Source organism: Candida albicans, chromosome R (genome assembly GCF_000182965.3).
Source record: "Candida albicans SC5314 chromosome R, complete sequence".
NCBI classification, from domain to species: Eukaryota; Fungi; Ascomycota; class Pichiomycetes; order Serinales; family Debaryomycetaceae; genus Candida; species Candida albicans.
In genome coordinates, this window is record NC_032096.1 from 95,075 (window position 1) to 118,185 (window position 23,111).

The window sequence follows — 23,111 nt, forward strand, 5'->3', positions numbered from 1 at the left end:
CAGCCTTGGATGTTTCATTTTTTAAAGACCAAATATGATTATCCGCCAAGAAGTTTATAAATAGTAAACAACAGCCACGTTTGGATCTGTATAAACTTTCCAAGCAAAAAAAAAAGAGGGCATTTCTGATTTCAACATTACTTTAATCCTCATCAGTTCGTCTTTTCTTTAACTTGTACTGTTAAAACCACTACCAACATTTGACTTATGACGGTTACTATTCCTTTGACTGAAACCAATCTTTTCAAACCAATCTCTATTGGAGATGTTAAGCTAAACCATAGAATTGTTCATGCACCCACGTCAAGGAAAAGATCTACTAAGGACAACTATCCTACTGATTTTATGATTGACTACTACAAATCAAGATCTCAGTATCCTGGTTCTTTTATCATATTTGAGTCCTGTTTGGTGTCAGAGAGAAGCGGTCTTGTACCTCATAAAATAGGGTTATGGGATGAAAAACATTGTCTTGCCTTGAAACAAATTGTTGATCAAGTGCATAATAACAATTGTGTTATCAGTTGCCAAATCATGGCTAACGGAAGGACTTCAAATGCCAAACTCATGCAAAGTAAGAATTTACCTATTTTAGCTCCATCAATTACTTATCCTAATGAAGCTGCTGAGAAATTAGCTACTGAATTGAATTTCCCAATCAAGCCGTTAACAGTTGACGAAATTCATAATATCCAGGACGATTTTGTTAATGCTGCTGTTAATTCATTAAAAATTGCCGATTTTGATTTTGTTGAATTACATGCCACATCTGGGTTTTTGATTGAGCAATTTTTGTCACCACTTTCAAACAAAAGAACCGATGAATATGGTGGTGATTTGGTCAATAGATGTAGATTTTTGATTGAAATTATTGACAAGTTCATTAATCATCCAGATATTGGGCCTAAGAAGTTTGGTGTTAGAATCAGTCCATGGTATTCCCATAATGGAATGGTGTATCCGGAAGAAGTAAATTTAGAGGATGGTATTCCGTATCAATTTTGTCAGTATATTTTGAAGCAATTAGAGGTTAGAAAATCTCAAGGAAATGAAATCGCCTATGTTTCAATTGTCGAGCCAAGAGTATCTGGAAATTCTGATGTTGATAGTTTTGGTGATAAATCGAACGACGAGATAATCAAAAGTTGGAGTGGTAAACTTATTCGTGCTGGTGGTTATGCTACTAATTTTAATGTTGAAAATCCTACTTTAATTAAAACCAATAAACAGGTTACTAATGAAGGTGGTGAAATTGTTCATTATGCTAATTTAATTAATGATGTCAACAATGATGATAGAACATTAATTGGATTTTCAAGACCATTTACAAGCAATCCTGATTTGGTATATCGATTGGAAAACAATTTGAAATTAGAATACTACGACAGGCCAACCTTTTATACTCAAACAGGTGAAGGTTATTTGACTTTCAAGAATTATGATGGGTCTGCGGTGACTAAGTTGCCAGAGAAAGAGCTTATGCGAGAGGGAATCCTGTTGCAATAAAGACATATTACTAAATAGATTGAAAATAGAGAGATAGAATACATTATTGGAAACACTGTAGACAAATTATTCGCTTGGGCGACACTGTGGTGGCAAAGTAGTGCGACGTAGGTGCAAGTCTAAGACGAAGAAAAACTAGGGAAAGGCAAACGCGTCCAGCAATATTATTTTTTTAGGAATTTTTCGTGTTTTTTTTTTCTACACTCCTTCCTCTTCTTCTTTCTTCTACTGTTTACATCCATTAACTTAATCAACATACCAACAACTAACCTTGTTCCCACTTTCAAATATAAATAGAACCATAACTTAATGATAATATTAAAAGATATAACACAGTTTCATTCACTACTTTAGCATTTTTCATAATAATCATGTCGAATACTGAGTATATATCAGATTCGGAGGATGATTCACTACGAGGGGAATTATTAGTAGATAAGAATAAATTTACCAATATTTTATCAACACTATCTCCCAGTAAACAAGAACTAACGAGACAACGACTAGAAACATTAACAAATATATCGTATGTGAATATAGAAAATAGCACCTGTAGTCCTCGACTAGGGCATAACCAAAACAGCGAGACAAGGAATACCATTAACAACTTAATCGAGGATAGTGACGACGATTCAGATTCAAACCCAATTGATCTTATTAAAAATCTACCGAGAAGATCAGCTAACGAGATAGAACAACGAGAGCATAGCACTTCACAACATCAAAGTCAAGACAATGCAATAACACAAAACATTGTTGGCAATACAGTTGTACCTGAAGACCAAGAAAACGAAAATCATTTGCAATCATATTTGAATACCACGAACTCATATGTCACATGGTCAGGTAGAAGTTTAAGGAAAAGAAATTTTGCTAGTACACATCCCTATTTAGCAGACCAAGCCCATTATTTGGGTCTTTCAGATATTGATTATTTAAATGAAATCTACGAAGAGAATGACCATAATCTAGAGAAGGTGGTGAAATATTTAAATTATAACTATGAAAGACTAAAAAAAAGGTATCCAAAGGATGAAAAGTTTAGGAGTAAGAATTTTTACACTATAATTAGTCGACAATCACATTTGGCTAGCGAAAAAGAGCTTCAAGAAGAGCAAAGAAATGGGGACTCTGGGTCTTTGCCAAATATTGACGAAGAATTTGAGGATGAAGATGAAGAAGGGAATAAAGAATTTACCATCGACCCTTTAGATGATTTGAATTCACAAACCTATGAAACTGACGAATCAAGCCACGAGCCTGATGACTTTTTGCAACCAGTCAAACATCACCGATTGGTTATACCAGACGATGATGATGAAGATGATAACTTTGACACCAATAGCAACTTCTATAGTAGAAATGTTGCTAATGAGGAAAGTGGAAGTGGTTCTGATTCTGATTCGAGCAAATCTGATGTTTACGTTAGAGTGGGTGGCAGGTTTAGAAAGGAAAGGAATGCATTAAAAGGGGTTCTCCCTGAATCAGCTAAAAGATTATCGATATATCAGCCAAAGTCCAAAGGGCCGTCTAGCCGGCATTTGCAGAAACCACATCCGGTTCTGGAGCACAGAAAGGGAATAGCATTGAGAAAACGAACTAAACGAAAAATTTCTGAACGAGACGATTTCACTGGGTTTGTGGATGATACCATAACTTATGACACCAATAATGAACTTTATCACGAATTGTACGACCAGCCTATCGTTATCGAAGAACCGACTCCAGCATTGAATTACCCTAGTTTTGAAAGTGTTACGAACTTTTCAGAAAGTTCAGCCTCAGAAGATGAAGGTGAGCAGATGAATTATGAGAGTGATTTAGATATATTTGATGTTGGGCCACCCCAGGCAGATATTACAGGTGTTGATGAAGAGACCGGAAAACTAGATGAGAATGGGGATTTAGATGAACCTCTGGATTACGAAGTTCGTGAAGGTGACTACATAAACCACATGCTAGCAACTGCACCTAAACGCAAAACCACGGCACCAAAGAGACAAAGTGCTAGCGCCACTACTATGGGTACTTCTGGCAATAGAACGTATAAATCACAAAACCGTTCCATAGATGGAATGTTGTCACGACCCAAAAAGGCTCATAGTTATAATACCAAGAGAGACGTTAGACGTTCAGATTCAAGTACAGTCTCGGTAATTAACAGGTCAACTCCAAATTCAAGACGACAGCGAAAACCTAGAACTGCAAGAGCTGCATCTGATGAGTCTTACAGCAGGCTTCCAGTGAAACGAATTACTTCTCTTCGAGACCAAAACACCCATAAAACAACAAGACCCACTCGCAAATCAAAAAAGAGAAAGGACAATTTGCAGCTAACCACTTTGGATAATTGTATGAAAGGCAATCCAAAAGATTTGTTTACTGACAATTATTTGTTTCTGAGGTCACCTATATTATCGACAACAATCGTTGAAGCAGCAAGTGTGACGAGGTTTGTCAAGGAATCATATAAAAATGTTAACCCTTCAGCTCCACAAATGGCCCCAAGTATAATTCTAGGCTCTCAACCTATTTTTGAGTTTGGGTGTATTTTAAACGATATTGTGCTTGATAAAATAACTGCATTGGGTGATGGAAAGTTCTATCAAATACACAAGGACTCAGTGACAATTGAATTTTTAGGGGAAACAGTAATATTGACATTGATTGATCTTGAGTCCTCGAAATTTAGATATGAAAAGTTATTAATCCATTTGGCTAGACTTTCCAAAAATTCTGATTTATCAAATGAATCATTAATTCAGACTGTTTACACCACAGTAAAAGGCATTTTGGAGTGGAATTTGATTTTGCAAGAGTGTCCTACAGAGAGAATTTGGAAGCTCATCCATTTGGCTGTGTCGAATATTAGGGATAGCCCGTACTTAACTGCTAGTACTATGAAGTTTATTTTGCCTTATTTCATACTTGTGGAATATACCATGAGTATGATTACTAAGCTCAATAATAAGCCTAGCTCGTTTGACTCAAATCCTTTAGGAATACGATACTGGCAATTATTTTTTGAAACCTTCTCGGGCGATTTGTTTGAAAAGCTGAATTTTGAAGCTGGAGCTAAAACCAAGGAAGCAGAGTCCTATTTCATACTATGCAGAATATTAGAAGAATCGGGTGTTTGGTGGACTACAATCATTAAAGCTTTACAGGTATACGAGGCATTTGATCTATCATTATTACTAGAGTCAGTGTTTTGCTTATGTGTATTTGCAAGAAAAGGATTCTCATGGGAACCCTTACAATTGGTATACCAGAAAGCTATTTTGGAAGAAACTCTAGGTGTTGAATTCTACTATAGATACCTTGAAATTGTTTACTTTATGAATCAGAGAAATAATTGGCCACTTCCTGAAACCGTTGTACTACAAATTTATTCCTCAATCACAAGAATGAAATTTGCAAATTTTATTGACGAAATTGGTATGCCTGACTTAATTGGGAAAGTTTCTAACCGATTTGATATCCCTGATGATTCATTTTTTGAACGATTCATGCAATTGCTTTACTGGTACATTTCAGGATTATCTGAGCCTTCGAAAGTGAAAAAATTAGTAACAAAGTTATTCACATTCAGCAAGTTTCAATATGTCAACGATCAAAGCCATCATGTTATGTTTATTAATAGATTGAATTTCATATTATTGTTGGCGCTGGTATGTAAAGTGGATTTGAAAACTCAATTACTAAATTTGTTGGAAGGTATTGAAAATGCCAAAGACGCAAAGCTTATAAAATTGGCATCACAGGGTGTTTGTGTGTTAACAGAAATTGCCATACAAAGAGATACAAAGTTGCCCATAGAGGGTATTTCAATTGTTATACAATGTTGTATCAATGGATATTACAATGTTCATGGGATACTAAAGGTATGGAAGAATTTCTTAATTTCGCTTAAAGATCTTTTTCGTGATCCATTGAGTCGTCTTTCACATCTGCTCCAACTTTTGAATATATCTAAATCCATTGATATCAATAATGTTCCTGACAAAATCATTATAGATATATGTCATGTTTTGTCGCATATAACTTCGTCCATGATAAATGTGAAAGATATGGTTATACAGAAGCATATCAAAACTATTAAATCTTTTAATGAGTTTGTATTATCCTTGTTGCACAGACAAATGGGGCGACTTCCCTTGCCGAGTGTGATACAAGAAAACCGTGTATGCGATTTAATTGAAATATTGCTATCCATATGGGTCCAATGTGCCTTTGTTTTGGATGAAAGTTGGGACAGATTGATATTACAAACGTATGCATATACTGGAAACCAGCAACTGCGTGAACAGTTTGCATTATATTTTTATTCTAAAATTTTGCAATTCAATAATTTGAAAGGGTGCAAGGAACTTGTCACGAGACAAGTATTACGGGATCTAGTATGTTTCAATCCGTCAAAGTATCTTTGTTCGATATTACAAAAACTACAGAAAGAAAAATGGGGTACATTTAATTTTGGCAAAACCAATGGCATCACGTTACTGATGATAACAAACTCCAGATACGTTGTTGTGACAAACATACTTCAAAATTTAGCATCAGATTCTAGTATAATCAGCATGTACGAATACCAGTTGTACGTTAAAGATATTCTACGGACTTTGGATATTGAATTTGAAAAATATTATTCTTCCCTTCGTTATAAAACTTTTTGTGTCAATGTAATAAAGGACATTCAAAAGTATTGCGAGCCAGCAATTATCAATGAATCATTGTTAACAAACTTAGCATCGAAATTGGGTATACTGGAGAACGAATTGTCACATTTAAAAATTCAAAAATTGCCGTTAAAGGAGAAACTAAAAGCTTTTGTTGGTGAATTTTTAAATGCGGTATACTTTGGTGGGGACTACATTAAAATACTAGAGAAATTCACATTTGAAGAAGGTGTTGAATTGATCTATCATTTGGTGTCAGTTTTGTTGCAGGAAATGCAAGCAAATTCTGATTTCATTACTTGGAAAGTAATTTATTTGTTGCTAAAGTTCTTTGATGAAAACTTGAGATTGTTTAAGTTTAAATTTGTTAATTTTCAGTTTAAACGGTTTTTGAAACAGCTTGTTGAATTGCCAAAAGTTAGACAACGCAGTTCCAGTACTGCAGACCAGTATTGTAGAATTTGCTGTTTGTTGTGTATCACATCGATTTTAAGATATTGCAAAATTATATTTGAAGGTTACACGGATTTGAATGAGATTGAATGTTATTGGGTACTTTTCAGCAACGCCGTTCATTCATACAACGCAGACAAATCTAAATTTTCAGAATATGTTTACTCGTCATTCAGAATGCAGGATTTACTAAATGATTTTAGATTCCCAAAGGACCCAAATCCACAGGACGATATCCTGCAAGAGTCCTTACAGGTTGCTCACAGGGTATTGGTTTCAGAGATTGATCTAATTGATACTACCTCGGGTGAAGTGCCGGATACATGTATACTAGATTATGACTATAATTTCTAACGAACAATAATAGAACATATATTTAAATTATAGCCCTCTTTGACTCTTTATCAATTTGATTTCCGATTCCAATTTGTCTTTGGCCTTTTTCACATCAAGTAAAGTTACGACTGACCGAATTAATTCGTCGTATTTTGCCATGGTTTTCCTGGTGGGCATTATTGGTTTCCAAGAAGTACCACCTCCAGTAGGGATATCCATTTCTTGTAACAAAATATTGACTGACTTTAATATTGATTGTCTTTGATTTAAACCAGGTAGTTTTTGTTGAGACCTAAGCATTACACCTGGATTTAACTTTTCTGTTCCATGGAAATACAAACCATATGCTTCTTCTTCCTTTTGAGTCAACCTTTTCATTAATAACTGTTGTATAGAATTGATTTCCTGTTTGACTGCAGGGTTTGTATGATGATTTTGTTTCAAAAAACTAGACAAGTATTGCTGAAGTTGAGTTTGGAAACCGCGGTCACGTTTCACAGATGATGATGCAGCTAATGGTATTGGTGGTGGGACTGGTTCTTGTTGAGGGTTCGACTTATTTGCCATTTGCTTCTTCTTTTGATGTTTGTCATAAATTAACAAATTGTTATACAAGTTGGTTATACCTTGAGAAGATTGATATTGTGATACATTTTGAGTAGTTTGTGGAGAATCGAGCAATGTTAACAAGTTTGATCTCTCCATTAACATCTTCTTTGCTGCTATTTCGAACCTTCTTGCTTCAATAACTAATGATTCCTCCTCAGCAATTTCTGCTGGCGTTCTCTTAAGCAAGTTTTCAAGATATTGTTTTCTTTCCAATTCTCGAGGTTTGCAATAAGCCTTTAATGAATCTATTAATGCTTGGTTTTTATTTTTTTGATTCTCGAGAATTTTGATACATATTCTGTAGAATTGTTCTTTCAAGTCTTCTGCTGTTCGATTTGGATTTGGAAACCTATCATGAATTATTGGCCATTTCAACTCAAATGCCTGACATAATTCAAATAAATGTTTGGTTTCTTTATATGTCCACTCCAGCTCTGTGTCTTCGTCATTTTCTTTTTTATTGTTTGATTGATCTTCCGTAGCAGAGTCTTTACTCTTAGTAAGGTTCCCTTCTCCATCTTTATCGTTGGTTTTGTTAGTTTCATTTTCATTGGTCTTTTCAGAGTTGTTCTGTTCAGTAGTTTCCGTTTCTGATTTTGTAGTCTCGGTGACTGGTTTCGTCTCATTTGTATTATCTTTCAATACCACATCATCTTTCTTTTCGTCAGTTTCCTTTTTTGCCTCTACGGTTGGTTTGTCCTCAGATTTTTGTTCACTGTCCTTTTTATCTGTGTTGTTTCTTGTATCCTGATTTTTTTCATCGTCCTTGATCTGGTTCTGTGGATTTTGTTGTGATTTCTGTTGTTGCTGTTGCTGCTTTTTCTTCTTCTCTTCTAAATCTCTCTTCTCCCTTTCTTTGCGTTCTTTCTCTCTTCTTGCTCTTTCCTCTTTCATCTTACTCTCATATTCTTTAATCTCGATCATATAAAGATCATAAGTGTCTTCGTCGACAAATTCAGGGATTTCCAACTGAACGTTATATTTTTCGAAAAAATATGGTTTGGGTGTACCATCTTCTTCGAACTCTTGTTGTTCAATCAACTCTTTGGAACCCTTAACCCAATGATTTAATTCTATACCTTGTTTAGGAGTGAATGGCATTCTAGTCCATGGAGATGGTTTGAACTTTTTCATTTTTTCTTTATTAGCAGTATATGAATTTGAATTTAAGTTTATAGGTGGTGTATTTGGACCTACTAAATTATATAATTCTCTGGCCATCCCAGTTAATTGTTTACCATCTGGTAATGTAGGCGTCGAAGATGATTTCTGCTTTTTCTTGGGTGGCTGATTCGACTCATCTCGTTGAATGTTTAACACATCAAGAATATCATTTGCTGACATGGTGAAGATGTTGTGAAGATTGATTAGCAAGTGTTGTTATTGTGGTGTATTCTTGAATATTAGTAGATTTTTGCTTCGCATAGATTTTTTTGGTTTAATTTGTTGTTGGGAATCGATTGAGGCAGAAAAAATTTCAAGCATATTGAGAATAACTAGAAGTGTTGATTCTTAAAATCGCGTCCTTTCATACTTTCCAATCGGTCCAAGTGAATTACTGGATTACATGCTTCCTCCAGATATATTACAAAATGGTGAATTTGAAACCATTTACTTCCAGACAAATCCAACATATATAAAATCACCGATACATATCCCCAAATCTACAATTGGGAAACCTGATACAGTTAAAATTCGACACTTTTTCGCTTTACTACATCAAGATCTTGTTGTTTTAGGATTAGAAGTTTTTGTATATTTACAAATTTATTCAGACTTTGTTGAAAAATACGTTTACGTATCCAAATGTGATACTGTTGGATTAGAAAAATCAACAATCAAAATTGGAAAAGTAATTGGTCCGGTGTTACAATACATCATCAACTATAATGGTTATAAAATAAAAATGAAAAATTTGGATGAAAAATCAAAAGATTTGTCAGACCCATCAACTTTGGTTCGTTTACAAAGGTTGCGTGATAAGTTACCAGATATTTATCCAAATTTACCTTATTATAATGATATCCCACCAAAAGAAGAATGCATTGAGTACCGAACTTTACCAAAGACGCAAAACTTGAGATTATGTGTTTTTACAAAACCAGCTAAAGAATATCTTTTCCCCAATTCAGCCAAGAACCCATATAAAAACCTTTTGAATGGACAGTCTCTCTTGAGATGGTGGATATCAATAATTGATAGCATTACCAAAGGTTGGAACAATCACAAACTAATGATTCCTGGGGCAGACAAGTATGCTACCAGAAAATTCATTGAAAAGTATTCTGACTGGAGTGAAGGACACATTTTCAAAAAAGATGGTTTGGCGGTACAGGCAATTCCATTGTTTCCGGATGATCCCAAGGGTAGATTTTTGGAATTGGTAATTGTAGAGTGTCGATATGGAAAGATGACAGTGTCGAGATTTTATCAAGAACTTGCTTATAGACAAGAGTTTCTTCTTGGTGATTGTGTATCGTTGATTGGATGCTGTAAGGAAAACTTGGAGGTTACATATCACGATGATCTGGTTTCAACTGTGACAATTTCAGAATATAAAGAGTTTATGAACCTGTTGAAGCTGGTTGATTTTAGTGATCGTGTTGAAGTTAGTAATTTTGTAAGTAATTATAGAAAATCAAAATAGATCGACGATAACCTCACACGATACGTAATTGCATTGGGGCCAGTTCGATTAAAACCTGGGACCGATTGGTCTTGACCTCTGTCATTATTTTATCATATATTGTGATTAGAGTATAGATGTACACTGTATGTATGATTGTTGGAGGGTGACGTGATATTGTTTGGTGGTGGTGAATGGAATAATTCTCGGGATAATTGAATTGGCAACAGCCCCTTGTGGCCGTTGTCTCCTCCACTTTATTCAGTGCGCAAGTTCCGTTGTAATCTTGCGGCGGAGAAATAAGTATGAACTGAACTAAGCCAAAAAAAAAACGCCCTATCCTATAAAAGTATAAAATGGAAGTTGACTTTTCTTTCGTTGAATAACCTCTTTTTCTTATCTCGAAGTGAATTGTTGATTGGTTTTAATTCAATTCTATAATTTTTTGTTAGAATTACGGAAAATCCCTTTATCAGCATAGACTTAGTGATAGACAGACATTACTGTTGAATTAGTTTGGAAAATCTGATCAACTATTCAACTTTCGTTACATATTCTTTGAAAATTAAAAAACTATCATGCTGCAAGATAACGACAATCAAGATCTTGAATCAATAACCATAAAACCCCCCACATCACAAGAGACTACAACTTCTAGTAGTAGTGGTTCAACTGTGGTAGTGCCGCCCTTGCAAACACCTCAATTTCAAAACGTTAAACATGAAATAGAATATGAAGGTGAAATATTGACTATAGATTCAACAAATTGGCGTAATTCTCGACTTTTAAAATTGCAAATACTAGTATCATTTGCTGTATTTATTTTATTTGGATTAGCTGAACAAACTGTGGGCACAATAATCCCAAAATTACAACATGATTATGCTATCAATGATATTCAAATTAGTTTTATATTTTTCTGTTCTGTCAGTGGTTATTTATTAACCGCAATGATCAATAGTATAACTCATGAATATTTAGGGATACGTGGTGTAACAGTTCTAGGATCAACATCAATGGCATTAAGTTATTTGATTGTTTCTCATAAGCCACCATTTGTGATTTTTTTAATGTGTTACTTCATGAGTGGTGTAGGGTTTGGTACTTTGGATGCATCAATAAATACTTGGATGGGGAACCTTGTTGATTCAAATCAATTGTTAGGTATTGTTCATGGATGTTATGGAATAGGAAGTTTGATTTCTCCAAGTTTGATATCATATTTATTATCAAAATCTAATCATCCTTGGAAATGGCAGAACTATTATGTTATTTTAAGTGTTGTAGCAGGATTTTGTTTGGTATCATTGATCCTTACGTTTAAATATGAAACTCCCAAGAAGTACAAGTATATTTCGGAATTACGTCATCAACAGCAAAAGGAACAAGGACAAACACAAAAAGATGGTAGTATTGAATTAGAACATTTCACTGGTATTCATGGAAGTACTACTAAAGATAGTTTTGATTTGGAAGCTACTGTCGAGGACAACCAGGAAGATGGTGAAGAGGAAGAAGATGACGATGATCACCACTCTACATCAGTGAGAAAAACCTTATCTTCAACATTGGTATGGTCATTTGCATTGATTTTATTTATTTATGTTGGTGGTGAGGCGGTATTTGCTGCTTGGTTAGTGACGTTTTTATTAAGAATCAAGAATTTGGATTATAAAACTGCATCTTATATGGCTACTACATTTTGGTCTGGGGTCACTATTGGAAGAATTGGTTTAGGATTTGTGACCGCACATTTCTTTAGTAGTGAATTGTGGGCTAACCTTATTTACATTTTGGTATCATTTTTAGGTTGTTTATTGTTTTGGATTTTAACTTTCATTGAGACTAGCACTTTATTGGTAATTGTATTGTTTTTGGTTGTGCTTGTTACTGGAGTTGCTATTGGTCCAATATTCCCTACCACCATTGTATCGCTGGTCAATATATTACCTGCTAAATATCAAACGTCAGGCATTGGTTTTATTTGTGCATTTGGTGGAGGTGGTGGTGCGGGAATTCCATTTTTAATTGGATTATTGGCAGAATCAAGTGAAGTTGGATTAAGAACTTATCCTTTGATTATTAGTCTAATGTTTGGTATATTACTTGGAGTATGGATATTGGTTATGCAAAAATATTCCTCAAAATATAAACGAAATACATTATAAATAGATACAGTAAAATAAAGTACACCCATACATAAATATGTACATATAGATAGATATACAAAAATTATTATAATTTGGATTGTCTATGGGTTTGTATATGCCAACAGTTTTTAGACCATCTCTCTCTCTCTCATTTATAGATGTCCACCTTGAGCTATCCATTCATCTGGTGTAAACCCCTTTTGAGTAAATGCATGAATACTCGCTATTTCATCTTTTAATTCATTATTAACTAATCGATGTCGAGCTAATTTATTTTTCCCTTGAAATAATGATGATACAATTATTACAGCAAATGCTTGACCACACCCACCAGACATATCTTCAACTTGAACTAAATTAGCATTTAATCTGGTGGTGATTATATCTCTTAATGAATCAGCAGTTAATGCAGAAGATGACATAACTGTTAAGTGTTGTATGTTGTTGTGTTGTTGGTTGCTAAATAAATAATAAAAAATTAGTAGAGAAAATGATAAATATTCAAGAATTTTGAGCTATTTGTTAAGAAAAAAAAAAACTGGCTTGAAAAAAAATTAGTCGTGTGGTGTTTAACACTATTGATGGTTTAGATTAAGCAGAGTTTTGCTTCCACTTTAAAGCTACACATCAACATAAACCCACAACATTACTTCAATTTACAACAATTATGCTAAAAGTAAAACTAATAATAATAATTCACACTATACATGTATTTATACATATAAAAGAAAAGAATACGGGGGAAAAAAAAGGAATGATTGGCAATTCTTTATTAATTTCTGTTTATCTCTCACTAATACCATTTAATTCTCTATTTTGGATTTTGGATTCAATTCGAGAAACAGAGTTTCGTTTAACTTCTTGACTAGTTAAACTACCGGTAGGGTTTTTCAATTCAAAATTATCAAAATAATCAGGTTTTTCTTTCAATTCCTTGTCAATTTTTATCATTACATCTCTAGTTGTAATTTCTTTTTTCGTTGAATCAAATTTGTCAAATCCACATTTCTCGTAAAACTCAAGAATATCCAGCGGTATAATACTAAACTCTTCATGCTGTTCAATCAATTGATTAACAACTTCAATGGCAAGGAAATAGTTATCCCCTGATGCTTGTTGTGAATCTGAATTATTGGTACCGGAATTAGAAGAATTTCCTGATGATGAGTTTGATGATTGCTTGGAAATTAATATGTTAGGTGCTATAACTGTTGCTAAATTATGGATATCCATTTTAGAACCAGTTTCTTCATCAATTTCTGAAAATGAGGCGACCCAACTGAAAAAGTAAAGCAATACTTCAACCAAGTTTCGATGACTTCTAGGTAACATACAATATGTCAATTGTAAAACTCGTTTACGCAAAACGGGGTTGACTTGTCGTTGAGACGAAACCCACATATCATAAAGACCAAATGTTAACAACGGATTAGGTAGTTCACGTAACCATTTTTTCATTAAAGCAGCTAATTGAACAGCATTCTGAATACTAAAATCAGGTGATTTCAAGGGATTTTTATTGATTTGTTCAGTAAGTTCACGGAGCTTTTTGATATTACCATTCAAACGGAAAATACCTTCAACTGACATATCCTTTTGTCTTAATGCAGCAATAATGTCGTCCACAACAATAGGAATCCTTAGTTTCGAAGGTCCTACACCTAAATCTGAATCAATACCATACTTTTTCGTCAATACTTGTAAATCAACTCCAAACACTGCCATAACTTTATCCTTTTTACCATCGCCGCCTCCAAACTTGAACTTGTCCCAAAATGTAGGTTGCTTTTTTGTTTGAATCAATGACAACAACTCTTCTTTATTGGAATAACTCTTACTTATGTGACTAAGAGCTTCCACTGCGATATGACGAATAATGAAATGCTCATCTTTGGTCAACTCTGAATAATACTTTTGCTTTCTGACAGCAACTGGTTCTTCAGGATGTGGTTGTGATGTGTTCAAAATATTATCCAATACACCAGTTGGGGTAATAACAGTAGAAGTATGACCAGTAGCTTTGAGTCGGTGAGGAGCAGTTTGACGTTGGTATAAACTATTATGGTGTTTGAAAGCATTTGGTCGTTGTTCTCTTGCTTGTTCTGCAGCAACAATTCTTGGTATATCATCTAAAGTTAATGATTTCTCATTCTTTAACAAATCAGATGTTCTATCAAGATGAGTATTTGTGGTTTGCCTTTGAGGTTCATCTCGTATTTTGAGTGATTTACGGGTTACCGAAAGGTTCTCATCACCACCAGGATTATATGATAGCTGTGATGCACTGCTTGTTTTTCTTGATCCTTGTTGCTTTGATGTTTGACTATCAAAACTTAAATCATTCAACTCGTCAGCGATGGTAGTTTCATCATTGATACCGCTAGACCTTGATGTGTCATTGGTTCCCACACCACTACTTTTCATACCTAAAGGATGTGTTTTGATATCTTCCTTTCTTGCCTTGTCAGCTTCTGGTGCCTCCACAATGATTGATTTTCTAGCTTTCTTTTTGATAGATTTGGATAATTTTTGACTCTGTCGTTTGCTTCTTAAACTTGTCACGTCATTCAAGGTTTGTGAATAATTATCTTGAGCAACATCAACAGTATCAGTGTCTGATTGTGAGTCCGAAAGATAGCTTCTGGGTACTTTTGTCAAATCCACTTTCATGACTGAACGTGATCTAAACAATGCTATTTTCAACAAGTATATCAATTGTGATAAATCAGACACCAAATGGAACCCGGTATCAAAATGCTCACATGGACATTCTCGACAAACAATCGATTGATGAATTACATCAAATTTGGTTTCACTGGCTTCTATTGAGGGAATTGTTCTCTTACACAAGGAACAAACAAAACATCTAACGTGCCAACGATTATTATCTAATTTAAGACACGATTTTTCAATACTCTTAGCACATGAGCTGCATGCATCTGTCGAACTTGCTGGAATCGTCAATTTGGAATTGATCAAACTCAATTGAGTCTTGCTATCACCAGCTAATAAACTAATAGCTTCGTGTTCTGATGTTAATTGTAAAAACTTTTCTATAGCATTAGTGGTCCCGTACAATCTGTTCAATTTCAATGCATTATATAATCCAAGTCGAATTAATAGCTTCAAGTAATGGGCACACCCGGTAATCACTGAAAGTAGTTCAGCGGAAAGGCTCCCTGATTTGGCTATGTGGTCTGATTTTCTCAATATGGCAAGATAACTCATAATTTTACCCGTGATATTTCTTGGTTCTTTTTTCAACATTTGAAAATACTCTTCTTCTGTACTTGAGGACTCCAGGTCATCCTTATTAGGAGGAGTACCAAACTTTTTATGCAATAACTCATGTGAACTTTTGCACATAAGAATCACATAATCCAACGCATTAAACAAAACTTCGACATTTAGAACCAATTTCCCAGTTACCACTATACCGTTGAATTTGTTACCAGTACAAGCACATAATAACATATCGGATATACACTTGGCAGTTATCTCCTCATATCCAGAAAGCGTGACCCAACATTTCAACACCACTTGTTCGATTTGTTGTTCAATAGACATGAGCATGGCAGAATCAACCGAAATGTGGCTTTCGTTGTCATCTTTTACCAACTTTAATCCATTGAGAACATCATCTGGTAAATCAAACAATTTTTGGAGACCAACTGAATCTGGAGTAATACAAACGTTCCAAAATTTATGTACCATATAACATTCTGGGTGCCAGTGTTGGTTTCGGCCACCTCTGAACAATTCCACAAATTGTTTGACAATTGACGATTGGCACCCTTCACAATGACTGGCATATAGTTTAGAATAATGGAAATGGCAATATATGTTGTTATCGTGTTCATAATAACTCTCGTCTGACTCAAATACTCGTTGACAAACATTACATCTAAAGTGTTCTAAATGATACTTGTTACCTAATGCGGTGATATATGGACCTCTCAAAGCTGAGTTACAAACATAACAAATGAGGTCTAACTTCTTGAAATAATCATATTCACATAATGCCACTTGAGTTTTCGTGCCATCTTGTTCATTAGTGATTTCGTAGGGGAAGAATTTTGCAGAACATTGTTTGCCACATTCATGACAAGTAAAACAATCAACATGGTAAGCGTTATTTAAAGCTCGAACAAACTGACTGGTGATTTCCAATCCACATTTGGCACAAACTTTACGACTTTTCTTACGACCTGGTTTCCTTTCCAGTTTTGAAGGTGATGATGGTTCTTGTTGTTGTTGTTGTTTATGTGGTAATGAAGATGATGAGCCTGCTACGTATACTGAGGGTACTGGGCGAATTGAACTGGTATTTATCGTGTCGGTCGATTGAGTTGCTGAATCTTGTTTTTCCGGGGTCGGGGAAACTGCTATTGAATGTCTTTGAGAAGGGTCTAACCCTGATCGTGTTGATGATCTATAATTACTATAATTATTGATAGTATTATTATTAAAATTCGATTGATTGGACAACGGGTCAGGGTGTTGCCTTGACGACAGTTCTGGTGACGATATTATTGGTTCAGTGCCAAAATTGAAATCATCGGTATCGATTAGTTTATTCTGTTTCTGTTGCTGAAAACTATCAGGAGAATTATATGATGGTTGTGGTTTCCCCGGTAGTGGTGGGATCAAGTTTGTCCAATTAGGTTGGGGCAGTTTCCCCACAGGTTTCGGAAGTTGACTCATTGGTGGGGTTTGTGGTGGGGTATCTCGGGGTATATAGTATCTTAGCGATTGCTCTCTTTTGGGTTTGCTGCTAGATGTGGTTGTAGGTGCTGGTGCTGGTGTAGGTGTAGGTGAAGAAGGAACTGGCGAAGATGGATGCATTGATTGTGAAACTGTCGATATTGGTGGATATTGATCATTCATATTATGATACCTTCCATCATGATGCACTGGATAAAACAATCGTTTGCCGTTATTAGAAGTATGAGAATGGGAACGAGAATGTCCAAATGGATTGAATTTTCGTCTAGGACTTGAACCTGAGTCTTTGAGGGGTTGTTGTGGTGGCGGCGGTGATGATGGTTCAGTTGTAGCTATTATTGATCCTCTATTGTCGGGACTTTCAACAATATTTATTGTCGATCGAGTTGTATTTGATGCATTAGGGTTGCCAAATGAATGGTGTATACTATTACCTCGTTGAGGGGTATCAAACGAATGCTTCATGTTATTAAACTGTCAAAAATCAAAATCACAAAACAAAACCCAGTAAAACAAATAATAAACAAAATCAAAATGTATCGTTTCTGTTATATCAACTTGGAAATATGATTGATCTAGATGTTTGTTTTGATCAATACAGGGTTAGAATCAATATACCTCTTAAAGATACTTCTTGGCAAGTCTCCTACTTGATTGTTGTAGTACTTTTCTTTCCTGTTGTTTCTGTTTTGTATTTTGTTGAGAAAAATGAGTTGAGTTGTGTTGGGTTGGGTTGTTGAATTATAGTGATTTGATTTGTTAATAAATTCAAAATTAGTTAAATGTAGTTTAATAAAAATAGAAAAATTTCCCAAAAAGAACAACTAACAACAAATTAAAACAAACTAAACAACTTTCTTTCTTTTTTTTTTCTTCTGAGTGTTGTCTCTCTCTTTCTCTCTCTCTCTGTCTGTCTTTTCTGTCTCTTGTTGTCTAAGCAAAAAGGTTTAAATTTTAGTTACTCAGTAAGTTAACTAATTAGTTAGGAGGAGGAAGACAAAAAAGCGAGAAAAATTTAAATTTTTCTGTTGTTGTTGTTTTTTGAATTGTTTTTCTTTTCTTGGTTGTTCGTGGTTGTAAAAATAAAATTATATTTCTCTTTTATTCGTTCGTGATTTTTTTTTGAACTATTATTTCTGTCCACTTGACTATGAATTATGTATGCAGCCCAGGACAAAAGTATTTAGTGCTGTTTTATATAAACACTAATATAACAACAATTAGATAATAAATATATCACAACCTGAAAACTGAAAAAGTACCGTTGATTGGGAAGAACAACAAGGGCAAGGTTGTTTTATAATGAGTGACAAAATAGTTGGAAAATTAATTGGTTGTAGTTATATCAAGTGTAATAGATATTGTAGATCTATGTCTTCTATTGATCCACTAACAACAAAATTGTAATATACTTTGATTTCAAGAATTTTTTTTAAAAAAAAAGGAATGTATGAGGGCTAGTAAATGTAATTAAATCTCAATCAAAGTAAGGGTGATATCAATAACAACATATGTGTATTGTATGGAATCTGTGTACTAACAAAAACTAAAAAACACGAATCTTAATAATCAATTGATGATATTTGAGTGATCCAATTTGAGAGAATTGTGTTAGTTAGATAAAAGGTAAACGTGATGAAGTTATAAAAAGAAGAAGGAGGAAAAGAATTTAAACAGACGGTTTGGTAAAAAAAAATTTTTGGTTGGACAAACAATTCGTAAACCTATTCATCAAAAATTACTGAAAAAAAAAAAAATTTCTATAGTTTTCTTGCAAATTAGAAAATTATTTTACTTAATAATGAGAATGATAGATGTAATTTAATTTAACATGCACTGTGCTACTGCATTACAAGTTCTATTTGCTCACTTAACTATTGTTGTATGACTATTGTTTGTTGGTACTTTCCTGTTCTGGTTTTTGTTCAAGTTTTGTATGATTTTATTGTTTTGTTGTTTTGGGATGTAATTTTTCTTTTTTCTTTCTCTCTCTCTCTTTTTAGGTTTTAAACTTATTATTAGTGGGCGTGTACAAGCTCACAATTATTACCACTTCTTGGTTTTGTGTAATACTAGAAGAACCAATAATAATATTAGCATCTCATTGGTTTGATTCCATCACCGTCAGTATTGCCAGTCTATAGGGTTACACTTCTACTACTATCACCTACACGGATGTTAGAAACATCCAGTCTCTATTCAAACACAGATCTGCTCTGTAGCGAAACGCGAAAAAAAATTGATACAATTGAATACTGACTTGTTGCATTTCAATCCCGACATTGCGAGACACACATACATAAATGCGTTTTTTTTAACAACAACGATCTTGCTTGGTGCGACATGCAAAGTAATGTAATGTAATGAATGAATAAACAAGTTATTTTTAGATTCACTGAGAATAAGCATTTAGTTAAGTTTCTGCCAATCAGTCCCAGGTCTTACTTATTTAGATGCAACCATATACTATCTATACATACATTATTATCATAACCAATAAAAAGAAAGATTTAAATGTAATTGATTTGTCGTTTTTTCGCACACCAAAAATACCCACTTAATTTTGACAAACTAAAAAAAAAAAAATTAAAATTTAAACCTTGGTGCGTCATTACCTTCTCATGTTTTTTTCTTCTATTAATAGGAGATTTGAACTTTGATTTTATCAATTGATTCTATTATGAGGTGTAAGATATTCCCTGGAGATCACAATAGTCTTGATAATTATCACTGTTATCAGTTTTACTATTCCTCAACCCTCAATATTGGATGTTCTTATCCCCCCTATTTGCACTTATTATCACTGCATATAATTCTAAAAATGTTTCAACAGTAATACATGCATAGACACAAACCACAAAGTACAAAACTAATTAAACCTTCAAAATTTCTCAATTGGTGTAAATCCTTGCCTTATTTGGTCTCAGTGTGGTTTTGAGTTTGTGTATTTTTTTTTTCTGTCGTTGTGACGTTCTTTCAAGAATCACCTTAACTTGTTATTCGAGAAATTATTTGTATCATAGACCAGAAGTGGTATTAAGAGTCAATATGAAAAGAACTAGGTTTAGACCGGTTGGGTGTAGAAACATTAATGGTGATGCTATTAATAGGGGAAAGAAAAGAGCTTTATTTTTTCATTATAATTCGTTACAATTTTGTAATAAAATTATTACATACCTTGTGACTTTGTCGTTTGTGTTGTTTTTGTTCTATCTTTTACAGCGTGTTAAAATTCAACTTTAAAAGGTCAATTATTATATTTGATATATCCCTATTAATCATCACATTACTCTATATAACTATAGCATAAAAATACCCTATAAATAGACAACCAGTTTACATTTGATTTCCTTCCTTTCTTTCTTTGTATACCAGGGCTATATCAGTATAACTCTTTCTTTTCAATTCACACACATACACACATCAAATCTGTCTTTCTAATTATGCTAAATCAAAATCATCAATTTTATTCTTATATTTAAGAACATTTCTTTTAATTTTTGAATTATCAACCCAAGTCAAATAATCTTCTAAATTTCTCGTGATTAAATATGCGGGATCAGTAATAACATTTGGCCCAACTCTAACATGACCTTGTTCAATAAATTTCACTGCATCACTTATAGTTTCTGCCATTTTCAATCGACACATAACCACCCCGATTCTTCTTCGACATAAACTACTCACAGTAACTTTATTTTCCAAATCGGATATTTTCGATTTTGTCAGTAATACTCCCATATTATATAATTTTTCTAATAATAATTGTTCATGTTTAATTCTAAATGGATCAGTTGGTTGTAATAATGATAATTTATGTGCTAATTTCCTAATATCACCACATATCTTATTGTATTTATGATAATCTTCACGATTTTGAATATGATACGTTCTCATCACTTGAGTGTCTCGATGACCTTGATCTTGTTTCCAATCGAGGAAATCTACTTTTTTCAATAATTTTTTCTCATGATGTTTTAATGCCCTAACCATGGTTGTGGATGTTTGATATTTAAAGTAGTATTAGATATGATAGTATCGTAATGATTAACTAATTGATGGTTAGCGATGAGGAAAAGAATGAGAAGGCTTTTTCTTTTTCTTTTTTTTTTTTCTTTCTCAACATATATTTAGTCCTTATATACAGGTATATAACTATAAACATATGAGGGGGTTACAATCATTTATTTAAATAAGTTCAAGATGGAAAACCTTTTGAGGCCATTTTCATGGAAAGAAATACTCATAGTGAGTATCTCTTAAAAACCACCTTGTATAATATGTAGTGTATAGTTTACTGTTGACAGCGCTTAGAAGGCACTGTATAAGCAATCTTCATATAAAATTAAACTGTGTTGTTGTTATGTCTGAACGAGTATAAAAGTGTATCTCCAGTTTTTTATAATTAGGATGGAAAGGATATGGCGAATAATAACCAAGAATAAAAAGATGATAGTCTTGTAAAGACCCAAGATTGTGTTTTTGAAATTTGTGCATATTCTTCCAAAATGCAGTCAGTCAATCTGAAATGGTTAAAGCTTTAATTCCTTCAAAATGTTTACCCCAACCATCTGGAATAATTTGAAATTGAGGACATAATTTGAGCTAAAATAGTTATATTATCACCAAAAAAAGAGCTGCAAATCATTCAGCTAATGTCAAATTTTTATAAAAAATGGAAACTTCAAGATGCTTTCCAGATACGCAACAACCTTCAACCAACAAATTTTCACTCTACCAAATCTGCAAAGAAAAGGTTAGATAGAATCTATATTGACTCCAGGATTCGAAGAAAGCTACTAAACTGCCGACTTCTAGAAGAGTTTAAACAAATCTCGACACATAGAATTATTGCTATGTCTTTACAAATTCAAAAAGAACCTATCCTAAAGGTTGGTAACCCACGTTACCTGATACCTCAATGGATGAGTCAAGATGAAAATATAATTAAAGATYTAAATAACAATGAACAAAGTAGTCTCACTCCTTTTTCTAATTGGAATGGAATTATTAACCGGATAAAAGAAAAGGTGATATTTTATGAAAAATACCAACGATATATCAGAGCATACATTCCACATGCCGGAAATTTTCCTGATGAAAAGATGCTTAAATTCAGATTTAGGCCCTCGTTTAACTTTTCCATTATTACAGAAATGCAGACTGAATCTGGTAATACAGTKCAAGACACAGAAATAATGATAAATTTAGCGACAAAATTCTAYCAAGATTTGTTCCTGGTAGAAGATCGACATTTGGAATCATTTACCTTTGTGGACCAGTTTGACAAAAAGATAGATGAAACTGACAAAGTTTTGTTGGAAAAAGCTTTCATTGAAGAMAATGTATATGACCATTYACTAATGATCAATAAGAAAAMTGCAGTGGGAACTGATGGCATTTCTTACCAAAATCTCATTGAATTATGGCCCAGTTTARGTGAAAGCCTCATMAGAGCAGGAAATAATATTTTGAAATATGGAACWTTGCCACAACAAATGAGTGAAGTGATTATTACATTAATACCCAAGAAACTGAAGACACCTATAATTGAAAACTTTCGACCTATCAGTGTWATCAGCTGTGCCGTACGATTGTTATCATCAGTAATAGAAAAACAACTAAAYCCAGTCTTGGCAAAGGTTATTGAGAAWACTCAAACAGGCTTCCTTAAAAAAAGATCCATTAGTAATAGCATATACCTTCTCGATATGGTTCTTACAAGATATCAAACTTCTAAAACTGCAGAAGCAGAATCAGCAGGGCTTGTTAATCTTGACTTCAGAAAAGCTTTTGATTCAGTACATCATGATTTTGTATTGCTAGTTTTACGCCAAGTAGGATTAGAGCCTAAGGCGACGAACTTCTTTGATGGCAACAACCACAAAACAAAAAGCAAAAGTAAATACTAATACCATTGAAGGCCCAAGCTTCCCACTTGAACGTGGGGACAGACAAGGCAATCCTGTCTCCCCTTTAATCTTAGAGACCTTCCTCTCTTGATTGAGTAAGGAAATTGAGGGAATA

General features: G+C 33.8%; 9 protein-coding genes and 1 non-coding gene across 10 annotated transcripts; 5 read left to right on the forward strand and 5 right to left on the reverse strand. All coding sequences in view use genetic code 12, as the record gives it.

Annotated features, from left to right (window-relative positions):
• Positions 1-207: 207 nt before the first annotated feature.
• On the forward strand, positions 208-1,506 carry CAALFM_CR00380WA (uncharacterized protein; the record flags this gene model as incomplete). The annotated part of the gene is made up of 1 exon (XM_713559.1): positions 208-1,506. One exon carries the CDS (start codon positions 208-210, stop codon positions 1,504-1,506), a length of 1,299 nt encoding a protein of 432 aa, XP_718652.1.
• A 371-nt stretch (positions 1,507-1,877) lies between these two features.
• MMS22 (Mms22p) lies at positions 1,878-6,992 on the forward strand (the record flags this gene model as incomplete). The annotated part of the gene is made up of 1 exon (XM_713558.1): positions 1,878-6,992. The coding sequence occupies one exon, from the start codon at positions 1,878-1,880 to the stop codon at positions 6,990-6,992; it is 5,115 nt and encodes a 1,704-aa protein (XP_718651.1).
• A 27-nt stretch (positions 6,993-7,019) lies between these two features.
• On the reverse strand, positions 7,020-8,927 carry SWC4 (Swc4p; the record flags this gene model as incomplete). The annotated part of the gene is made up of 1 exon (XM_713556.1): positions 7,020-8,927. One exon carries the CDS (start codon positions 8,925-8,927, stop codon positions 7,020-7,022), a length of 1,908 nt encoding a protein of 635 aa, XP_718649.1.
• Positions 8,928-9,150: 223 nt separating this feature from the next.
• Positions 9,151-10,230, forward strand: RTT109 (H3 histone acetyltransferase; the record flags this gene model as incomplete). Its single annotated transcript, XM_713555.1, has 1 exon — positions 9,151-10,230. One exon carries the CDS (start codon positions 9,151-9,153, stop codon positions 10,228-10,230), a length of 1,080 nt encoding a protein of 359 aa, XP_718648.1.
• Positions 10,231-10,787: 557 nt separating this feature from the next.
• On the forward strand, positions 10,788-12,377 carry CAALFM_CR00420WA (uncharacterized protein; the record flags this gene model as incomplete). The annotated part of the gene is made up of 1 exon (XM_713554.1): positions 10,788-12,377. The coding sequence occupies one exon, from the start codon at positions 10,788-10,790 to the stop codon at positions 12,375-12,377; it is 1,590 nt and encodes a 529-aa protein (XP_718647.1).
• Positions 12,378-12,511: 134 nt separating this feature from the next.
• On the reverse strand, positions 12,512-12,781 carry CAALFM_CR00430CA (uncharacterized protein; the record flags this gene model as incomplete). The annotated part of the gene is made up of 1 exon (XM_019475503.1): positions 12,512-12,781. One exon carries the CDS (start codon positions 12,779-12,781, stop codon positions 12,512-12,514), a length of 270 nt encoding a protein of 89 aa, XP_019331048.1.
• Positions 12,782-13,142: 361 nt separating this feature from the next.
• LRG1 (Lrg1p) lies at positions 13,143-17,549 on the reverse strand (the record flags this gene model as incomplete). Its single annotated transcript, XM_713553.1, has 1 exon — positions 13,143-17,549. The coding sequence occupies one exon, from the start codon at positions 17,547-17,549 to the stop codon at positions 13,143-13,145; it is 4,407 nt and encodes a 1,468-aa protein (XP_718646.1).
• Positions 17,550-17,797: 248 nt separating this feature from the next.
• CAALFM_CR00450CA lies at positions 17,798-17,860 on the reverse strand. Its single transcript, XR_002086421.1, has one exon. It is a non-coding gene; the product is annotated as an uncharacterized ncRNA (small nucleolar RNA).
• Positions 17,861-20,525: 2,665 nt separating this feature from the next.
• Positions 20,526-21,077, reverse strand: CAALFM_CR00460CA (snoRNA-binding rRNA-processing protein; the record flags this gene model as incomplete). Its single annotated transcript, XM_713552.1, has 1 exon — positions 20,526-21,077. The coding sequence occupies one exon, from the start codon at positions 21,075-21,077 to the stop codon at positions 20,526-20,528; it is 552 nt and encodes a 183-aa protein (XP_718645.1).
• A 662-nt stretch (positions 21,078-21,739) lies between these two features.
• On the forward strand, positions 21,740-22,996 carry CAALFM_CR00470WA (uncharacterized protein; the record flags this gene model as incomplete). Its single annotated transcript, XM_713551.2, has 1 exon — positions 21,740-22,996. One exon carries the CDS (start codon positions 21,740-21,742, stop codon positions 22,994-22,996), a length of 1,257 nt encoding a protein of 418 aa, XP_718644.2.
• Between the last annotated feature and the right edge of the window lie 115 nt (positions 22,997-23,111).